The sequence below is a fragment of the Labrus mixtus genome, chromosome 11, assembly GCF_963584025.1.
Source record: "Labrus mixtus chromosome 11, fLabMix1.1, whole genome shotgun sequence".
Lineage (NCBI taxonomy): Eukaryota > Metazoa > Chordata > Actinopteri > Labriformes > Labridae > Labrus > Labrus mixtus.
The window spans coordinates 6554618-6574998 of record NC_083622.1 but is presented as its reverse complement, the minus strand read 5'-3'; the positions used below and the strand labels follow the sequence as shown (position 1 = coordinate 6574998).

The window sequence follows — 20381 nt, the reverse complement described above, 5'->3', positions numbered from 1 at the left end:
GAACGTGTCAGAATGAAGGAGTGTGTCTCTCTTCATTACTCACCGTTTATCAGCCTCTGTTTACATTTATCATGCTTTTCTGGCAGTGAAAAACTGAGTGCAAAGTTTTTACGTAGCCCTGCTGCCCCCCCTCCCTCCCTCCCTGTCATAACCTCTGCCACCTGGAGGTCATGGGGCCTACTTTGGGAATCACTGCATAAAGCTAATGGAGATGAAGATGGAGGTAAGGACGGGCACCTTCATACTATATAAAATCAATTTAACTTGTTCCTAATAAAGGAAGAATGTGCGACATGTTCCACATCAATAAATCATAAATCAAGTCCATCCTGTGTAAATGTGTCTCTGAGTCCTGACTGTCTACAATGAGGGAGAAGCTCGAGTTGTGTTGTTGTCAGCGCCGTGTTTACATGGACGGGACGGCCGGCTCCTCCCCTTGTGTATAAAAGCTGTTTTAGTCAAGTACTAGAGAGAAGAAGAAGAACATACTCACTGATTATTTGGATGTTAGTAAGAGTTTTTAGATCACGCTCATTCTGTGACAATTTACATGCAATGTGAAGCTACGAGCTTATTAAAGAGGAAAACCACAAACACCAATATTTTCTTATATTCAGAGTAATTCATACAACATGCCTGCATACAAATTTTCATACAGAATGTGACAGAAATGTGAACTATTTTTTACACAACACCCGAAAATCTGATTATTTTCTTCTCTGTATTTTATAAGGTTTATGAAGGGCCCCTTTAATAAATGTCACTAAGCAGCGTCACCGCTAAGAGGCACTATTCACCCCTCATACCCGAGCAGGAGGAGGCGTTCCCGGACCGGGGCAGAGCTCCGGTCATCTGAGCGCCGGGCTCAGTGAGGAGAGAGAGCTGAGAGGAGACACACGCTGCTGCTGCTGCTGCTGCTGCTCGGCTCCAAACCAGGATGTTCTTCTTCTTCTCCTCCGGTAAACGCTCCGTTTAATCCACAAGGCTCGTGGATCCAGATGAGCGTTCGGTCCCTCAGAGTCGGGTGGTGCTTACGTTATTAAAACGGCGTTAACGTGAGTCTTTGTTCGGCTGCGGTGACATCTGTCCTTCACACCTGCAGCATGGACCGTTCAGAGAGGGAGAGCAGGTCCGACGACGACACCGAGTATGAGGACGAGGAGGTGGACCCCAGAATCCAGGTGAGTCACCTTTACAGCCACAGTACTGATTATTGGTTCTCATTGATCCGGGTTTATTTGGGTCCACGACACACGTCTGTCTGTCTGTCTGTCGTCCTGCTGTGATGCTGCCTCTGCACCTCTTAATTATGATATTTATTCTAATTATAATAAACTCCGCCTTCGAGCCGCGCATTAAACGAGCTACATTAATCCGACGTGTGTGCAGTTTGATGTTTTTATGCCTGATATGAAGAGAGATGTGGTAATGTGTATAAAAATAAACTGATCCATGTTCATTACAGCAGACAGAAAAGGTGAGAGCTCCATCAAATAAACGAGCATTAAGAAAAACTAAATCACTGTCAGTGCAGAGCTGATGAAATGACGCAAACCAACAGGAAATAATGAAACACATCTCATGAGACTTTTTTTTAAACATACTTTATTTGTCCTTGAGGGGAAATTCTGGTTCACACCCTGTTACTGTTACATGCCACACACACACACACACACACACACAGTCTGGACGTACCTGTGGACATGCACTGATGGAGAGATGTCAGACTGGGGGGGGGGGGGGGGGGGGGCTACACAGGGAGTAGGCTGGAGATGATAGGGGTCCAGTGGGGGCGCATCTGCAGTATGCAAGAAGTGACCTGGGACCAGCCACAAGACTATCTTTCATACTTTGGGACTTGAACCGGTGACCCTCCAGTTCCCAACCAAGGTCCCTACAGCCTGAGGCCGACGAGCTAATGTGTCAGAGTGTAATCTACATGACGTTTTTATCACAGCAGAACAGACAGCAACAGTACGGCAGCTTTCAGTAGCAGCTCACGCTTCATGATGCGGCCGTCTTTGATGTTACATCCGGTGTTTCCACGGTGATGATGACCATGTCAGACACGATGTGACATTCCTTCTCCTCCTTTTCTCTCTTCCAGGGGGAGCTGGAGAAACTCAACCAGTCCACTGACGACATCAACAGATGTGAGACGGAGCTGGAGGTCAGTGTCTCACACACAGAGCCTGTGCAGTCTGCAGGTTACCTAGGTTACCTGTGTGCAGTCTGCAGGTTACCTAGGTTACCTGTGTGCAGTCTGCAGGTTACCTAGGTTACCTGTGTGCAGTCTGCAGGTTACCTAGGTTACCTGTGTGCAGTCTGCAGGTTACCTAGGTTACCTGTGTGCTGGTGCTAACGTTGCTAACTGGACTTTTTACACGCTCACACATACATACACAGTTACTCTCCCACTATGTTGACGAGCAGAGACGCCTGATTGGTCACCGTAGAGGAATGGGGAGAACTTGGTTGTCTCTGAGTGAGCTGCTCCGCCCGCACGTTGAGGGACGGATTGAGAGGAGATCGTCTGGAAGTGTTGTCAAGAGTATTTGACTTGACTCATGACAGTCGTTACAATGTGTGTTTTTTTTTTTTTTTGCATTTTCATGTGGACGAAGATGTTTTTGAGAACTGAGCGTGTGGATGGAATTATTCTTTATGATTATAAGAAATGGCCGCCTAGGTGTGGACTAGGCGTCTGTCTTATAAAGGTATCGGCGTGTGCAGAGGCAGCAGATTGAGTTCTAAGCGGACCTTTGCTCCGTCTGCAGGACAAACAGTTCACTCTGTTCGAATAAGAATCAGTCTGTGTTTAGTGAGGGACACTTACTGGTGAAGTGTCATAAAGTGGTTTAAAGCAGCTGTAGTCAGAACACTCTGAGGAGAAGAAGCAGACAAAGTTCATGTTACATAAAAACAAGGAGGCTGTGAGGGGAGCGGACGTGTTCCTCTGCAGAGAGGAGACCGTTTTGATGACCGTCCATCGGAGTGTCTGAACTGATCTTTGAATCCTGTAAAACCCGGGCAGCGTGGCGTCTTTTATTTCTGCAGGTCAGCAGTAAGATGTGAAACTTTACAGAGGACAAAGTCCACAGAGTCGTCACAGTGTTTTAACAGGAGTGATTTAGAGCGAGGAGTCCTGCAGTGATTCTCTGAGCTCGCTCCATCACATTTAAAAAAAAAAAACGACCTGCAGCTACAAATGAAACCTGGTCCTAATGGTGTCCCGTCATGTTGACAGCGTGTCAAAGAAAAACAGGACATGCACACGTCCTCTGTCTCGTTTTATTTTGAAAGCAGTGTTTCCTCTGGAGACGTTTTGGGGTCATCGGGGTCGTTTGGACTTCTCTCTCTCATGTGTCTCTTTAGTCAACACGTCAGAGCGGTTCTAAAAGCTTTGATGTTTTCTGTCTTTGTGGCTCCAAACAACATCAAGTTGTTTTCGTGTGGGACAAAGACGCCTTCTGTTCACGGCGAGACGAGAGCGTGTTGTCTCAAACCAGCGTGTCCGAAGACGCCCCTCCCCTCTTTCAGTTTCCTGGAGTTTGACAGACGAGTCCTCGTTGAGCTTCAAGGATCTCTTAAGAAGAAGAATTATCTGCTGAAAGAAACGTCAGTGACGACTAACAGCTTAACCACGTTACCTCGATGAAGACGGTCTTAAAGAAGCGTTTGGAGAAAGAGACGACTTAAAGTGATGGAGTCTGAACTCTGTTGACCTGTCGCCATGACAACAGAGAAACCGATGATCTGACACTGTGAGTCTGATGAAGGGTTGTGATGGATACGTCCAGTCCTCCCTCAAAAATCTGATCTAGAAATCTCTTCTTTTTTTTTTGAGATAAGAGAGGACAGTGGATAGAGTTTGAATGAGGGGGGGGGGTGCTGTTATTGTTCACATGCAGCTCGCCATGAATCCGCCATGATCAGGTAGTTCAGAGAGTTTTGTGCACGAAGAAAGCAGCATCAAGTCTTCTTCAAACCTGCAGAAAACTCCAGATAAACGTCCAGATATCTGAGTCTGAGCGTCGAGTGTGAACACAAACAGCTGAACGTTTCTCCTCCAGCCTCCTCGTATTTATTCTGCAGAAAGTCAGAGTGAGCTGATGTGAGAACGCAGCAGGATGTAATCAGGAGAATTCACCTGGAGCGAGTGGGAGGGGGTGGTGACGTTTATTCCCTGTGATCGCTGCACGACCATAGACTGTCTGCACGCCACCTCTACCATCTCTGTGCTCTAATGAACCTGCTGCATTATGTTTCCTGTTCTCCAGGATGTTCTTCTCCACTCTTTAGTTCACATTGAGATTCTGTTCAACTACACGTAGCAGTGATAGAAAGACAGATATTCTCATTATAGCGTCCTATGGAGGACGGCCTCGGGGAAGCAGCGCTGTGTTTGTTTGTTTGTTTGTTAAGAGAAGGAGCTGATGTTGAAAAACATCCTTCTTACGTCACTGAGCCGACTGGATCAGAGACTTTCTCCTTCAAGATCCGACTTGTTTTTCTTCTTAATTCCAAGAGAAGGTGGCATGTCAGAGCTGAATGTTTATGTCACAGAAATCCCCCTCGCCTCGACAAACAAACAAAGTCTTCAGATGGAACAAAGCGTTTAGTCGAGGTCAACAGATTCACAACCTTTCTGTCAGGCAGCTGTGGACAGAGCGGTTTTATTTCACCGCTCAGATTACGTGGAGTCCTTCATGAACACTTCTCCTCTCTGACCTCTCAGATTCTTCAGAGACGTGTCGGTGCAGCAGTACAGAAACTTTCACTTCCTGAAATAGTCTGTAAGATAGAGGTCAAAGGTTACGACGCCCTGAGAAACAGAAAAGAGTTCATTCTCTCTCTCGCTCCCTATCTCTCTCTCTATCTCGCTCTCTCACTATCTCTCTCTATCTCTCTCTCTCACTATCTCTCTCTCTATCTCTCTCTATCTATCTCTCTCTATCTCTCTATCTCTCTCTCTCTCTCTCTCTCTATCTCGCTCTCTCACTATCTCTCTCTATATCTCTCTCTTTCTCTATCTCTCTAGCTCTCTATCTCTCTCTCTCTCTCTCTCTCTCTCTCTCTATCTATCTATCTCTCTCTATCTCTCTCTCTCTCTATCTCGCTCTCTCACTATCTCTCTATCTCTCTCTCTCGCTCTTTCTCTCTCTCTCTATCTCTCTCTCTCTATCTCTCTCTCTTTCGCTCTCTCTCTCTTTCTCGCTCTCTCTCTCTATCTCTCTCTCCTCTCTGAAGCTGATCTTTTTTCTGCTGTTTTTCTTTTCAGGATGCGAGGCAGAAGTTCCGCTCGGTTCTGGTCGAGGCCACGGTGAAACTGGACGAACTGGTGAAGAAGATCGGGAAAGCTGTGGACGAGTCCAAGCCGTACTGGGAGGCTCGCAGGCTGGCCAGACAGGTCAGTCCACACGGGTCATAGACCCGGACTAAACGGGTTGGCGGGGTTTCTGTGGATAATAATGGTGTTGAAAATAACCCCCGATGCAGACGTGGATGATCCTGCAGCGATGCAGGGACAGGACATAATCCATGCTGACAGGGTTAGTGTCTGTCGGGCGTCAAGTGCAGCGTCAAGTGAATTTGTTTAACCAGCGAGTCGTAGCCTTCCAGAGGACAGGAAACAACGTAAATAGAATTAAATTCAGGGACACTTCTCTAGAAACGGATGATGTTCAATCTGGAGAATATAAAGACCTTTCATGTTTTCAGGCTTTGTGTGTCGATCATGACGATCTTCAATGCGCCGCTCGTCAACGAGAAAACATTCAGGAACTTCAAGTGTTGATCATGAAATAAAACCGCTCTAAAAGAGAAGTGCACGTATCACACCTTCATCTGAGTTCCCTTTTTAAGGTGTGTGTGTGTGTGTGTGTGTGTGTGTGTGTGTGTGTGTGTGTGTGTGTGTGTGTGTGTGTGTGTGTGTGTGTGTGTGTGTGTGTGTGTGTGTGTGTGTGTGTGTGTGTGTGTGTGTGTGTGTGTGTGTGTGTGTGTGTGTGTGTGTGTGTGTGTGTGTGTGTGTGTGTGTGTGTGTGTGTAAATAAAGGGGAAGCAGCCACTTGCAGCTCACCCTCACAGCTGTGAGAGCTCGCCAGGAAGCAACCGAAACACAGAGAGGTTTCTGTCCGCTCTGCACGTTAGCTTTCACCCTCGTCACTGTTCTGAGAGCGTTACAGAGAGCGCCATGACGGACTGTTCACACACTGACATCCTTCAGAGTCCTTCAAAGTCTCCAGAACAAACGGGTCAGAGAGAGAACATTGAAGAAACAGTGTCAGGTGATCTGATGCTCTCACGAGGCTGTAGGAGGGGCGGAGCTTGTACCTGCTTAGGTACAGATACTTCTCTTTAATGTCCAGTAGCACCCCCCTCTCTCTTTAATGTCCAGTAGCCCCCCCCTCTCTTTAATGTGCAGAAGCGTGTTTGTCAGGTAGGAGAGACTCTGAGCGCTCGTCGATGAAGTGGGTCAGGGTGACGGGGCAGAAACGTTTATTTTGGCGGCGTGATCGCCTGAGTGCACATCGCTTCGGCGTGGCACGTTTTAAAGCGCTGACTGTGCGCCGGGGGACGGAGCGAGGGCCCGTTAACTGGAGTTGACTCTTCTGCAGGAGAATATGAAATATGCAGCGAGCTCCTCGTTCATTCCGCTTCACCTCCCGAGAGACTCCGCGCTGCAGGAGGACGAGGATCAGAACTTTGTGATCGTGAGGAAACTCTGTCTGCCGGTGTTTTCATGTTTTTATACGATGAATGTTCTAGAAGCTTCATGAAGGAGTCCAGATTATTCTTCAGACGTCGCGGTGTCTTTCAGGGTGGAATGATTCTGTTCATGAAGGTCAGGAGATTCAAAAAGGCAGCGGTAACTTCACTGGATTTAAATTCAGATAAAGGTGTCAGACTGATCCTCATGGCCATGTGGGGACATCAGGACTAATGAAGACCAGCAGCCTGCTCAGTCCTCTGTGGGGACGTTTCTGACCTGAGAGGGAGGGGTCAGCGGAGTCTGAAGGAAGGTGACGTAAAATGAGAGAAGTTAGGAGATGATTCTGATTCAGGAAGAAGGAAGACTGGAATAAATCTGCAGATCAGACACTGGTGCAGGGAGGGGTCCAGGAGGAGGGGTCCAGGAGGAGGGGTCCAGGAGGATCCACATCAGATGTTGAACCTCCTCACCTGACTCCTTTAGATGTGAAGGAGTAGAGGCTCTACTCCGAGCTCCTCCCCCCCGAATGTCTAAGCTCCTCCCCCTCTCTCTCAGGCTGAGTCCAGACGGCCTCCAGAGGAAACTCATTGCAGACGCTTGTATCCTCGATCATTCTTTCAGTCTCTACTCAAAGCTCATGACCACAGGCGAGGGTCGGAACGAGGATCGAGCGGTTACCTTCAGGCTCTGCGTCCGCTGGGATCCAAATGAGACGGTCATACAAAAGTGACTCGGCAGCTTTAGGTTCTTCTTAGGGAGATGTTTTTATCTTTCTCTATTTTCAAGAAGAAACCAACTTCAGTCTCTTTAAAGGTTCAGAGATGACTGATCATCAGCGATGATTCTCCCAACCCCGACCTTTAACCTTCCACCATGTTTGTGGTCTCTTGCTCCCTCTCTCTCTCTCTCTCTCTCTCTCTCTCTACCTCTGTCACTCTGCTGGAGTGAAATGTTTTAGGCAGGCGGAGCACGTCAGACGATTGATGATGGATGGAGTGAAAGATGAAGGATTTGTGAGAGAGGCGGAGGAAGCTGCTGCAAGGTCAAAGCCATCCGGTTGGCTTTGCAAGGACGCTGTGTGTGTGTGTGTGTGTGTGTGTGTGTGTGTGTGTGTGTGTGTGTGTGTGTGTGTGTGTGTGTGTGTGTGTGTGTGTGTGTGTGTGTGTGTGTGTGTGTGTGTGTGTGTGTGTGTGTGTGTGTGTGTGTGTGTGTGTGTGTGTGTGTGTGTGTGTGTGTGTGTGTGTGTGTGTGTGTGTGTGTGTGTGTGTGTGTGTGTGTGTGTGTGTGTGTGTGTGTGTGTGTGTGTGTGTGTGTGTGTGTGTGTGTGTGTGTGTGTGTGTGTGTGTGTGTGTGTGTGTGTGTGTGTGTGTGTGTGTACTGTTGTTGTTGGTTGCATAACGTCGCTGGCAGGCTAGTGGGCGGAGCCACTCTGACACACAGCTCTGTGGTTGGGTGGAGGTTTCCTTCTGATGAATCAACATGTGGTGGTGAAGTCATGTTTCCTTCTGTGTTTGAATCTGTCTCTCACATTCAAATTCAGCCAATGTGATGGCTGAATTATAAAACTCTGACAAAACATTTAAAGAGGCGTAAACAGAAGTCTATCAACTTGACCAGGATCAAGTGCAGACAAGAACACCCGTTCAGAGCGCGCAGACGTTCTTCACACACAAACGTTAGCGAGCCAGCTTGGAGAGTTGCAGGTTTGTAGTGACCCTGTGTCTCTCCACCAATCAGTGAGCGGCTGTCTGTAGAGAGACGAGTTTGCCACCCGTTGCTTTTGCCCCAACATTACCGTCTTCATGTACTGAGGTCAAGAGGTCATGCAATGGTCAAGTCCCTCCGAGAGCGCCCTCTCCTGGATCAAACTTCAAACTACTCCAGACGGCCTGATGCTCTGACAGACTGAATATGTTGAATTTGAACGTCTCATTTCATTTTTCTAACCACTAGGGTACCGGCGCCCCCTCGAGGCGTTACTTTTTATTTTGTCCAACATCCCAGTTTGATCTTTACCCTGATCTTGTTTTGAAGCTTTGATTTGTTCTGAATTCTTCAGCAGGATGTCTTCAGTGACCGGGACGGTGGCGTGAGTTGGAACAGATGTTGGGGGATTAGTGAGGGAAAGATGGCAAAGACGGGTGAAGCTCTGAACAAATCCCAGCTGTTAGGACGCTGATACGCCCGATTAGACTTGAACGCAGCTTTGGGAGGAAGATGAGAAAGAGGAGAGGAAGGAGAGCGACGGGATGAGAGAATTTTCCCTGCATCCTGCCCTCTCTCTCTCTCTCTCTCTCTCTCTCTCTCCCTCTCTCTTTCCCTTTATCTCCCTCTCTCTCTCCTTCTTTCTCTCTCCCTCTCTCTCTTTCTCTCTAACTCTCTCTCCCTCTCTCTCTTTCTCTCTAACTCTCTCCCTCTCTCTCTCCCTCCCTCTCTCTCTCTCTCTCTCCCTCTCTCTCTCTCTCCCTCTCTCTCTCTCTCTCTCCTTCCCTCTTTCTCTCTCTCTCTCTCCCTCTCTCTTTTTCTCTCTCCCTCTCTCTCTCCCCCTCTTTCTCCCTCTCTCTCTCTCTCTCCCTCTCTCTCCTTCTCTCTCTCCCTCTCTCTCTCCTTCTCCCTCTCTCTCTCTCCCTCTTTCTCTCTCTCTCTCTCCCTCTCTTTCTCTCTCTCTCTCTCTCCTTCTCCCTCTCTCTCTCTCTCTCTCTCCCTCTCTCTCTCTCTCTCCCTCTCTCTCTTTTTTTCTCTCTCTCCCTCTCTCTCTCTCTCTCTCTCCCTCTCTCTCTCTCTCTCCCTCTCTCTCTCTCTCTCCCTCTCTCTCTTTTTTCTCTCTCTCTCTCTCGCTCTCTCTCCCTCTCTTTCTCTCTCCCTCTCTCTCAGAGAATTCTGTGTTTAAAGATCTACAAACATTTTTAATCATGTGGTGGATTCTAAATCAGTCTTCATGTTTTACAGTGTTCAGAGTTTGAAACAGATAACTGGTCTCATATCTGGGTTAATTATCCTATTAAAAAGCGTGATGGCCACATCACAGGCGGAGGTTTCTCCCTGCTGTTAAACCCCGGAGCTCTCAGGATATCTAGGCCGGTCGCAGTGTGCTCGCCTCTCTCCTGGAACAAACGCTGACCTGAAACGAGAGTTTACAGAACGCTCAACAACATGTTTACTGCACGGCCTCAGAACGCCGTCTGCGGGAGACGCTCTTCTCCCTGGATGGACTCGAGGACATTAATCCTCAGACCTGAACAAACGGAGATAAAAATAAAACACATGTTCTGGTGAAATCAGGCGAATCAGGTCACTTAGAAAACAGAGAGTGTCTCCTCTCTTTGTGTTCAGACAAACAGATTCAGGATCTGTGGACACAGATTTCACTTTCTTGACAGATCAGTCCGCGTCTCCGGGATGAATAAAAGAGAAGCGTGTGGCGTTCATCTGGAGCTAAAGGTTTCAGAGCCGGAGTGTGTCGTGTTTTTCTCGTCTTGAGGACGATTTGAAAGTCGATTTGAGAGTCGATGATCTATTGGTCCATTTCAGCTGATCTGTCCTGAGCGCTCTGACTGATGAGGAGACGTCTCACCATCACGCCATGTTTATTTATATAACACGTTGTGTCCCCTCACAGCGAGGAGGTTCCTGGTTTGAATCCTCGTCTGTCAGGAGTCTCTCTGTGTGGAGTTTGCATGTTCTCCCCGTGCATGTGTGGGTTCTCTCCGGGTACTCCGGCTTCCTCTCACAGTCCAAAGACATGCTTGTTAGGTTAACTGGTGACTCTAAATTGTCTGTAGGTGTGAATGTGAGTGTGGCTGGTTGTCTGTCTCTATATGTCATCTCTGTGATTGGCTGGTGATCAGTCCAGGGTGTAACCCCGCCTCTCAACCAATGACAGCTGGGATCAGCTCGAGCCCCCCAGCCCCCCGAACCGTGAACAGGAAGAGCGGTCTAGATAATGGATGGATGTTTTAAACAGCCTCAGCTGACCATAGTGCCTCGCAGACAAACTTAACAGATCACAGATTGTCATCTTAACGAAACCTGTTTTTAGTCTTTAACGTTCTGTTGAATGATTTAAACTCTCGTCTCTCAAACAGACGGAGGGACAGAGAGCCAATCGCAGCTGAACTTCATCCTTACTCACACATCGGCCTCCCCTCTGGAGGATCGGGGCTCTGAAAATGTAACGGGCGGCGTGCAGCGTGATTAAAACATGAAGCAGCTGAGCGAACACGAGAACAGAGAAAGAGAGAGAGAGAGAGAGAGAGAGGAGATGTGCAGAAGCAAACAGAAAGATTAAGGTGGATATAGAAAGTGACAGATGGGGAGGAGGGGAAGGAAGGAGTGAGACGGCTGTAGAGGAGAGAGAGGATAAGAGCAGAGGAGAGAGAGGGAGAGGGTAGGAGAAGAGAAGCTGAAACAAAGATGGAGGAGGAGGCAAAGACAAGAAGTGAGAGAGGAGAGGGAGAGTTAGAGCCCAGTTCAGACCGCCATTTCAAGACGTGATATTTACGCACCTGTGACGTTTCTCCTTCAGTCTGCATGTGGTGGAGGAGTAATGGGGGGACGAAGTGGCCCCCCCCCCCTCTTTACCGTCTTTAGAGGCGTTACAGAGGAGAGGCGGGATCAGCTGATGTGTGTGTGTGTGTGTGTGTGTGTGTATGTGGAGCTCCCGCTGAGCCGTGCTTCAATGTGACTTCACAGAGTGGGACGCCGACAGGGCGGAGCTTAGTTACAGCTCTTCAGAGAAAATATCAGTCTGACAAGAGCAGCAGTATTGACAAAGAGAAGAAGAAGAGACGGAAAGTAAGATCAAAAACTGGAGAAATGAGAGAGAGAGGTATTATTGTGGTGCAGGACTCGCAAGAAACCCCTGACCCTGCTGCAGCACCAAAACCTCCAAAACCTCCAAAACCTGCTTACACTGATCTATCACAGAGCGTCACGTTAGAAGTAAACGCTGGACTCTGTGGAGCCTCTCGGTCAGCGTGAGCTTCAGTCTGTGAAGAACCAAACACATGACAACAACAACAAGGCAGAGGTTGTCTGCTTCTTGCTGTGCTGGCATGATGATGATGATGATGAGCATCTCTAATGACATTACAGCGAGCATGTGGTGATGTCAGAGCGCCCGCACACTGGACGTCCACAGTGAGAGACCAGAGTCATGTGTGGACGCAAATTGCTGAAACTGTGCACAATTTTACAAATATTCCGAGCATGCGGGCGCCTTTCTGCAGGAAATGAGCGGCAGTATCTCAGTGGGACAGGAAATCTGCCTTTTTAGAATCAGTTGTTTTTGGGGCCGTTTCCAGAGGTAAGATGTGTTACCTCCGCCTCAGTGAGGAGAGAACAACACAAAGTGCGTACAGTAAGTCGAAGTGGGTCAGCGACTTCATCTTGTGATTTAATATTCAGCGAGCTGTCTCACATCCTCACTCTCAGTTTTGACTGTGGTGTGTAGTTTTATTTCTTTCCCCTTTGAGTCCAGCTGTGAGCTTCCAAACCTCCGCAAAACTTTGTAATGCTTCTCGAGATGAAAGTAGCTGTGAGCTGACATTTACTGCAAAGCGTCATTCATGCTGTACCTTGTATTTCTATTTCTATTCATATTGACACACATGCACACAGAGCGGCTGTGGCTCAGTTGGTAGAGTTGTCGTTCGATCCCCAGCTCCTGCAGCCACATGAACGATGTGTCCTTAGGCAAGACATTTAACCCTGAATTGTTCCCACTGCTTCGTCGGTGGCGTGTGAATGTGTATGTATGGGATCACTTACTTCTGATGGACTCTTTACTCAGCAGCCTCTACCATCAGGGTGTGAACGTGTAGGTGTGACCTGCGGTGTAAAAGAGCTTTGAGTAGTCAGCCATTGACCATTTACACACACACGCACGCACGCACGCACGCACGCACGCATGCACCTGGTCAGCAGCAGTGTGTGTGTTTTTTCAGGATGTGTGTCGTGGTGCTCTGTGCGGTGGAGCTTTGTTTGATAGGAGATGTTCCTCTTTCCATTAATACGCTTCCTCTAAAATCTAAAATGTTTTATTATAGAGTTTAAAAAAATGCTTCCTGTTTCCTTACAACATGTCGTGCTGTTTGAAAGTCATTCTGTTTGGGAAACCAAACCGCAATTTCCACATAGTCCGTGCGCGCTGTGTTCCGTCAGCGTCACTTTCTGTAGCATGAGCGCAGCCATGAGCAGCTGTACACACATCACAAGAGAACTAGAAGATCACAGGAGAACTACAGGATCAAATGAGAACTACAAGATCTCAGGACAACTACAAGATCACAAGAGAACTACAAGATCAGAAGAGAACTACAAGATCACAAGAGAACTACAAGATCACAGGAGAACTACAAGATCACAAGAGAACTACAAGATCGCAGGAGAACTACAAGATCAGAAGAGAACTACAAGATCACAAGAGAACTACAAGATCACAAGAGAACTACAAGATCACAGGAGAACTACAAGATCACAAGAGAACTACAAGATCGCAGGAGAACTACAAGATCAGAAGAGAACTACAAGATCACAAGAGAACTACAAGATCACAGGAGAACTACAAGATCCCAAGAGAACTACAAGATCACAGGAGAACTACAAGATCACAGGAGAACTACACGATCCCAAGAGAACTACAAGATCACAGGAGAACTACAAGATCACAGGAGAACTACAATTTGTTTGTTGTTTGAACGATTTGTTGTTCAGCCTGTTTTGACGTCATGTTGTTTAAGTGATGTAGAATACGTTCAGGAGTCTGTATGTTGTGTTTTATTTTGAAATTGAGTAGAGGCTCTGTGCGTTTCCTTGTCTGACTTCCTGTCTGGGTTGTTCTATTCTGTTCACCTTGATACGTACTCACTAGACTCAGGGTGTATATGAAGGTGAACAGAGCGGAGTCCCAGGAGCAGTGGAGTGAACTCTCCTTAACCTGTAACTTCAGCAAAGTGTCAATAAATGGAGAAGATGAGTTCTTTGTGAGGAGACTCCTTTACAGCTGAGTCGTTGAGATAAAACACTTCTAAAACATTCTTTAGAATAAATAATAAATCCATCTCTGTTTGTCTGTCAGGCTCAGCTGGAGGCCCAGAAGGCCACGCAGGACTTCCAGAGAGCCACTGAGGTCCTGCGGGCGGCCAAGGAGACCATCTCCTTAGCCGAGCAGAGACTCCTGGAGGAGGACAACCGGCAGTTTGACTCCGCCTGGCAGGAGATGCTGAACCACGCCACCCAGCGGGTGAGGAGGGGGAGAGGGGGGAGCTGATCCCACAAACAGGAGAACATTATTTCTGCTTCTTCTTTTCCTTCTCTTTCCTGTTTTTTCCCCTCTCCTCCTCATTTGTGTTTATGTTCCTCTCTTTCTAATCTTCGTCTTTGGCCTCCTTTCTCGTCTCCTCGCCCTCCTCTTCTTTTCTGATCACCTCCTCCTGTTTTTATTTCTTCAGACGAGCTGTTGGACAAAACTCACCACTGAACCTTTCAAATGTTTGGCCTTCCATTGGACAGTATCTGGTTCTTTAAGCTCATGAGAGATATGTCCCTCAGTTTGTGGCTGACGGTGAGCTCTGATTGGCTGTTGCAGGTGATGGAGGCGGAGCACACCAAGACGAGAAGCGAGCTGGTGCACAAAGAGACGGCGGCCAAATACACGGCAGCGATCAGTCGCATGAAGCAGCTGGAGAAGAAACTCAAACGCACCATCAACAAGTCCAAGTAAGCACCCCAGTCTCTGTTATACAAGTCCAGGTCCAGGTCCAAGTCAGAGCCCCAGTCTCTGTTATACAAGTCCAGGTCCAGGTCCAAGTCAGAGCCCCAGTCTCTGTTATACATCAACAAGTCCAAGTCCAGGTCAGAGCCTCAATCTCTGTTATACAAGTCCAGGTCCAGGTCCAAGTCCAGGTCAGAGCCCCAGTCTCTGTTATACAAGTCCAGGTCCAGGTCCAAGTCCAGGTCAGAGCCCCAGTCTCTGTTATACATCAACAAGTTCAAGTCCAGGTCAGAGCCTCAATCTCTGTTATACAGTCAGCAAGTCCAGGTCAGAGTCCCAGTCTCTGTTTGAGGGGATTTGCTGAAGGTTCCTGTACACACATTTCTTTTGAAAGACCTCGGTTTGACTCAGGTCGCGGTTTCTGTAATCTTGTGATTCTTCAGAAATGATAGACTTCCTCTTTAACACACCTGACTGTTTGAAACCCTCAGAGTGGTACCATGTGGTTCAGACTGAGAGCAGGTTTCACTTTCAGCTGGACTCAGAAGAGGAACATGAACATTTTTAGAGTCACGGCTCAGGTGCCGGCTAAAGAAGAAGGAACAGTTTGAACACGTGTTAAAACCCACAAACATGGTCTCACTTCTTTAGAGAGAAGGTTTAGGTCTGGAGGGTCAGGGACCAGTCGAGGGTCCATGTTGGACTCTGTTAGTGAGGGAGACTTGACTTCTTTCTGGTCTTGGCTCACGCCGCTCTGACAGTCTGCTCGCCGCCTCGCTGTGACCGCACGCCGGTCCAGAAAACATCACAATGGCAGCTAAATATAGAACCAGGCTGGAAACTAGAGCGAGCCGACGACGCTGCTGCTGTGTGAGTGTAAGACAACTCCAGTGAAATAAATCACAGATGGAGAAAAGTCAAACAGCGGACGATACACTCGACCAGCGATCAGATACGAGTATCAATAAAGTGTTCATCCGATTTGATCAACATCTACCACATTTAGTTGATATTTAAATATGTAATATATAATAATGACAAACTTTGAATATAAATGAGATAAGATAGTTGAGGGATGACTCTGGTATTTGTGTCTCTTCTGTACAAAACGTTACCATGATGATTGTATTTCTTTTTTTTTTTTAGCATAAAAACTGATTTCAGGAGACAGATCTTCTCCGACTACGCAGCAGTTATTTCTGTCTCTAAATGATCAGCTGCCGCCTCGCTGTGCGAGGGCTTTAATCCGTTTTGCATCGTTCACTCATCCAACATCAGCAGCACCCCTTCAGCCCCCCCCCCCCCCCCCCCCCTCCTCCTCCAGGTTTCCATGGTGATGAAGAGTGGGTACTGCTCTTTTTCTGGGTTACTCTGCATTTTCCCCTCTGATCTAATCTTTCCCCTCTCTGTCTCTCCCCCCCCCCCAATCCTCTGCAGGCCCTACTTTGAGATGAAGGCGAGGTACTATCTGCAGCTGGAGGTACGTGATGCCTGCTCAGCTCTCATTTATCTTTCTCTTGACCCCGCTGGTTTCCCCTGAAGGTGAAAGGAATGTTGTAGATGACCTGGAGCTTGATAAAGGGATTCTTATTTCTGGATTCTTCTCTTTGTGTGTGTGTGTGTGTGTGTGTGTGTGTGTGTGTGTGTGTGTGTGTGTGTGTGTGTGTGTGTGTGTGTGTGTGTGTGTGTGTGTGTGTGTGTGTGTGTGTGTGTGTGTGTGTGTGTGTGTGTGTGTGTGTGTGTGTGTGTGTGTGTGTGTGTGTGTGTGTGTGTGTGTGTGTGTGTGTGTGTGTGTGTGTGTGTGTGTGTGTGTGTGTGTGTGTGTGTGTGTGTGTGTGTGTGTGTGTGTGTGTGTGTGTGTGTGTGTGTGTAGAAAAAGGTTCTTTAAGTTAAAGTCTTCGTCAGATCAGTTTTCATACCAACTGAGAATGAATCTGAGGACTGAAGGTTGAGACACTTTTTTTATTTTAATGTTTTTATTTTAATGTTTCTTTTTTAAAGTTTATTTATTTATCTGATGCCAGAAGAATTAAATTCTACTTCACCTGACTCACTAAAACACTGAATCACTAAAACAAAACACAGAAGTCTGTTTCTGTTTTGGAGGAGTACTGTCTGAAGTTCTTTGAGTGTTCCCAGAGTTCTTTGCAGCTCTCCTTATTGGATGAGTGTTGATGATGTCAGACGGAGTGCCCGTGAAGTCAGGAATCACCCCTCCTCTCACTTATCGTCTCCCCAGAACCTGAAGAAGAACGTGGACGAGCGGCAGGCCAAGCTGTCTCAGGCCAAAGGCGAGTACAAGACGGCGCTCAGGAACCTGGAGATGATCTCCGATGAGATCCACGAGCGACGGAGAAGCTCCGCCATGGGCCCCCGGGGGCGTGGCGTGGGCTCAGAGGGCGAAAGTGTTTCAGGAGACGACGTCTCCAGCTTCAAGATGGAGTCAGACGGGATATCCAGTGAGTATCTGACAGAGAGCTGCTGGAACTCTTCAACCTTTAACGCTGTATTGATGTTTGTTCCACCAACGTTGCGATGTTGTTGCCTCTGCGTGCGTCAGCATGACTCAGACGATTGTTCTGATGAGATTAAAGGTCAGATTGTAAACGTTACATCGTCCCATCTCGCCGCTCTGCTGTCAGTAACAGCTGCTCCCTGCTGGTTCTCTAAATGTCAGTGAATGTAGAAACGCCTCCTTTAGTGTTGAAGGATGGTTTTAAACATGAGCTGTGTTTATGCAGTTTGGATCCTAATGTCAACTACTTCCTTTATTTCCCCCCCCCCCCCCCCCCCCCCCCCCCCCCCGTCCTGCAGTGGCGTCGGTATGTTTCGATGACGAGGCGTGTGGCGGCAGCAGCTTCATGTCTGAGGAGGACTCGGAGACTCGCTCCACCTGCAGCGTGGGGTCATCTCCCAGCAGCCCTCAGGAGCTCCTCTCCAGCTGCCCCTTCGCTAGCTCATCCACATCCTCCTGCACATCCTCCTCCCCCTCTCCCTCACCCACTCCCTCCTCCCCCGCCCCCCCCTCCCGGCCCTGCAGTCTTGACCTCCCCAGCACCGTGTCGCTGTCTGACTTCGGACTCATCTCTCCGGTGCTCGGGCCTCGCAGCGAGTGCAGCGGCGCATCGTCTCCTGAGTGCGACCTGGAGAGAGGTGGGTGAAAAACAAGACCGGCCTTCTCATCTTTTGATCTTTTCACAGCTGTGTTATATGTTATGTTTCATCGTGTTCAATGTTTTTAAGGTTTTTATGAGTTTAGAAAATACTCATTCACTGAAGAGAAGGTGTAGGGGACTACAGAGAATGTGTAGGGGACTGTAGAGATGGTATAGGGGACTACAGAGACTGTGTAGGGGACTACAGAGAAGGTGTAGGGGACTGTAGAGATGGTATAGGGGACTGTAGAGATGGTGTAGGGGACTACAGAGAATGTGTAGGGAACTGTAGAGATGGTGTAGGGGACTACAGAGAAAGTGAAGGGGACTACAGAGACTGTGTAGGGGACTACAGAGAATGTGTAGGGGACTGTAGAGATGGTGTAGGGTACTACAGAGAAGGTGAAGGGGACTTCAGAGACTGTAGGGGACTACAGAGACTGTGTAGGGGACTACAGAGAATATGTAGGGGACTGTAGAGATGGTGTAGGGGACTACAGAGACTGTAGGGGACTGTAGAGATGGTGTAGGGGACTACAGAGAATGTGTAGGGGACTGTAGAGATGGTGTAGGGGACTACAGAGAAGGTGAAGGGGACTTCAGAGATGGTATAGGGGACTGTAGAGATGGTGTAGGGGACTTCAGGGGTGGTGTAGGGGACTACAGAGAATGTGTAGGGGACTACAGAGATGGTGTAGGGCACTACAGAGAAGGTGAAGGGGACTTCAGAGACTGTGTAGGGGACTACAGAGACTGTAGGGGACTTCAGAGATGGTGTAGGGGACTACAGAGATGGTGTAGGGGACTACAGAGATGGTGTAGGGGACTTCAGTGATGGTGTAGGGGACTACAGAGATGGTGTAGGGGACTTCAGAGATACGATATGTGCCTACCTGCTCACCTCACACCTGCTCCTTCAGACGACACTATTAGTCAGAGAGACAGCTTCAGCAGAGGAGAGACTTCAGCACACCTCAGCGAGCTCAGATGAATGACTGAGAGGCCTCCGTGTAGCTCACAGTGTTCAGAGATTTCAGGTTGTTGAGATGAAGTCTTTGATTCACAGAGGAGTTTCATGATTAACTCATTTATAACAACTCAACGTGAGGATAAACAACGCAGCTTTAACAATGTTTTATATCTGTTTAACTTTAAATGTATGATGTATGTTTGTAAGTATGTATTAATGGATGAATAAGTGAATGGATGGATGATATTTGTATGAATGTATGTATGATATATGTAGGTATGTATATTTGTGAGTATGTGTGAATGAGTTAATGTATGTTTGTGGGAAATTATTTAATTGATAGGTTTTGTAAATCTGTTTTTAAAATAAGAAAACAGACGGGTTGATTAATGTTTTATTGAGAAGGGGAAGAAAAAAATAGGGACACAAATAAATATATCAAATAGATATCTGAAAGATGAAGATGTTTAGACTGGAGTTTCACAGCTTCAGTTCATTGATGGAAATACAAAACATTTCATGGTTGTATGTGTTAGTATTAAATTAACCCTTTAATGACCTCCCCGTCCTCGATCAAAGACTGTTTGTTTAAATCAGCTGTGACCTCGTTTCCTGCTGCAGGTGACCGGGCAGAAGGTGCAGAGGGAGACCTGGACAACGCTCCTGCTGTGACCGCCACAAACAACAACATGAACAGCAGCTCCACTCCCAGCGCCAAGAAGAGCTTCAGCCTGGAGTCACGTTTCAGCTTCCTGAACCTGCGCCGCTCGCGCACCGACAACGCCAAAAACACGGACGAGGCTGAGGCGGGGAGCACTGTGGTCTTAGTCAAAGGGGTCTGATTGTGGGATTTCTGGCTCCATGTGACCTCGAGCTCTCTGAGACTTTAACAAGCTGTTTATAGGCTACAACTGCACGCCATCTCCAAACTCCACGGTCACCCCGAGACTCTGAGGGCACGATTCACTGAGAAAGGACGCAGGCGCAAGAAGTCTTATTCACAAAGCATAGAGCTCTGACCATGTTTAAAAAGTCTGCTCGGTGCAGTTAGCTCTTGTTTAGTGTTTGAATGTGGAGAGAAGATATCTGCAGCTTCACTCTCCACAGAGCTGCACTCTCACGCTGACGTTTAGCTGGTGTCTCTCTGCACAGGTGTAGCAGGTGCAGGTGTAGCAGGTGTAGCAGGTGCACAGGTGCAATCCTTCAGTGAATCCGCCCTGATTGTCATCATCTGTATATAAAGTGTTCTGAACGTCTCAGCAGCATCGTTCCTCCCGTTCATCTTCTTCTTCTCTCGGTCTCTCACGCCTGAGAAACAGCGAGCGCTGTGGTGTGTGAGACGTGTTGATGATGGTCAGAAAATATTCATTATTTGATTTGATTGTATTTTTCACTCAGAGTTAAAGGTTCAGCCTGCCCTCCACCTTTCTGTTTAATGTTGATCTAGTGGAGAATATCTGACCATTAAATAACACGTTCTGTTTGATTAGAAGTCACACGTGGAGATAAATAAAGAATAAAGGATTGTTACATGTCCTGTGTGTTGTTTATGTCTGACTCTGTTTCAAATGTCCAGGCTTCATTTCACATTGAAAGAAAGGAGGAAAAGGTGCAGGAAGTAGAGAACGTCTGAACCAGCTGATCTAAACAGCTCGGTGGCTTCTGACTCTAAACTCTCTTTTATACTCACATCAGCCAGGACTCCCTTGAAAAAGAGGTTTTTTTAATCTCAATGGGACTTTATAAAATAAATAAAATATTTTTATTAAATAAAAAAATAAAAATCAGTCGTTCATGTTCAGAACATAATCTGTTTTCTCTCCGATGAAA

General features: G+C 47.5%; 1 protein-coding gene across 1 annotated transcript; it reads left to right on the top strand.

Annotated features, from left to right (window-relative positions):
• Positions 1 to 959: 959 nt before the first annotated feature.
• sh3bp5b (SH3-domain binding protein 5b (BTK-associated)) lies at positions 960 to 20085 on the top strand. The gene is made up of 9 exons (XM_061049759.1): positions 960 to 1181; positions 2108 to 2170; positions 5282 to 5410; positions 13791 to 13955; positions 14301 to 14431; positions 15864 to 15906; positions 16666 to 16885; positions 17241 to 17579; positions 19173 to 20085. The coding sequence occupies exons 1-9, from the start codon at positions 1104 to 1106 to the stop codon at positions 19391 to 19393; spliced, it is 1389 nt and encodes a 462-aa protein (XP_060905742.1). The 5' UTR covers positions 960 to 1103; the 3' UTR covers positions 19394 to 20085.
• The last annotated feature ends 296 nt before the right edge of the window (positions 20086 to 20381 follow it).

Coding starts and splice junctions, on each gene's coding strand:
- sh3bp5b (XM_061049759.1), top strand. CDS start 1,104: ATGGACCGTTCAGAGAGGGAGAGCAGGTCCGACGACGACACCGAGTAT. Junction 1,182..2,107: donor AGGTGGACCCCAGAATCCAG/GTGAGTCACCTT, acceptor TCTCTCTTCCAG/GGGGAGCTGGAGAAACTCAA. Junction 14,432..15,863: donor CGCACCATCAACAAGTCCAA/GTAAGCACCCCA, acceptor AATCCTCTGCAG/GCCCTACTTTGAGATGAAGG.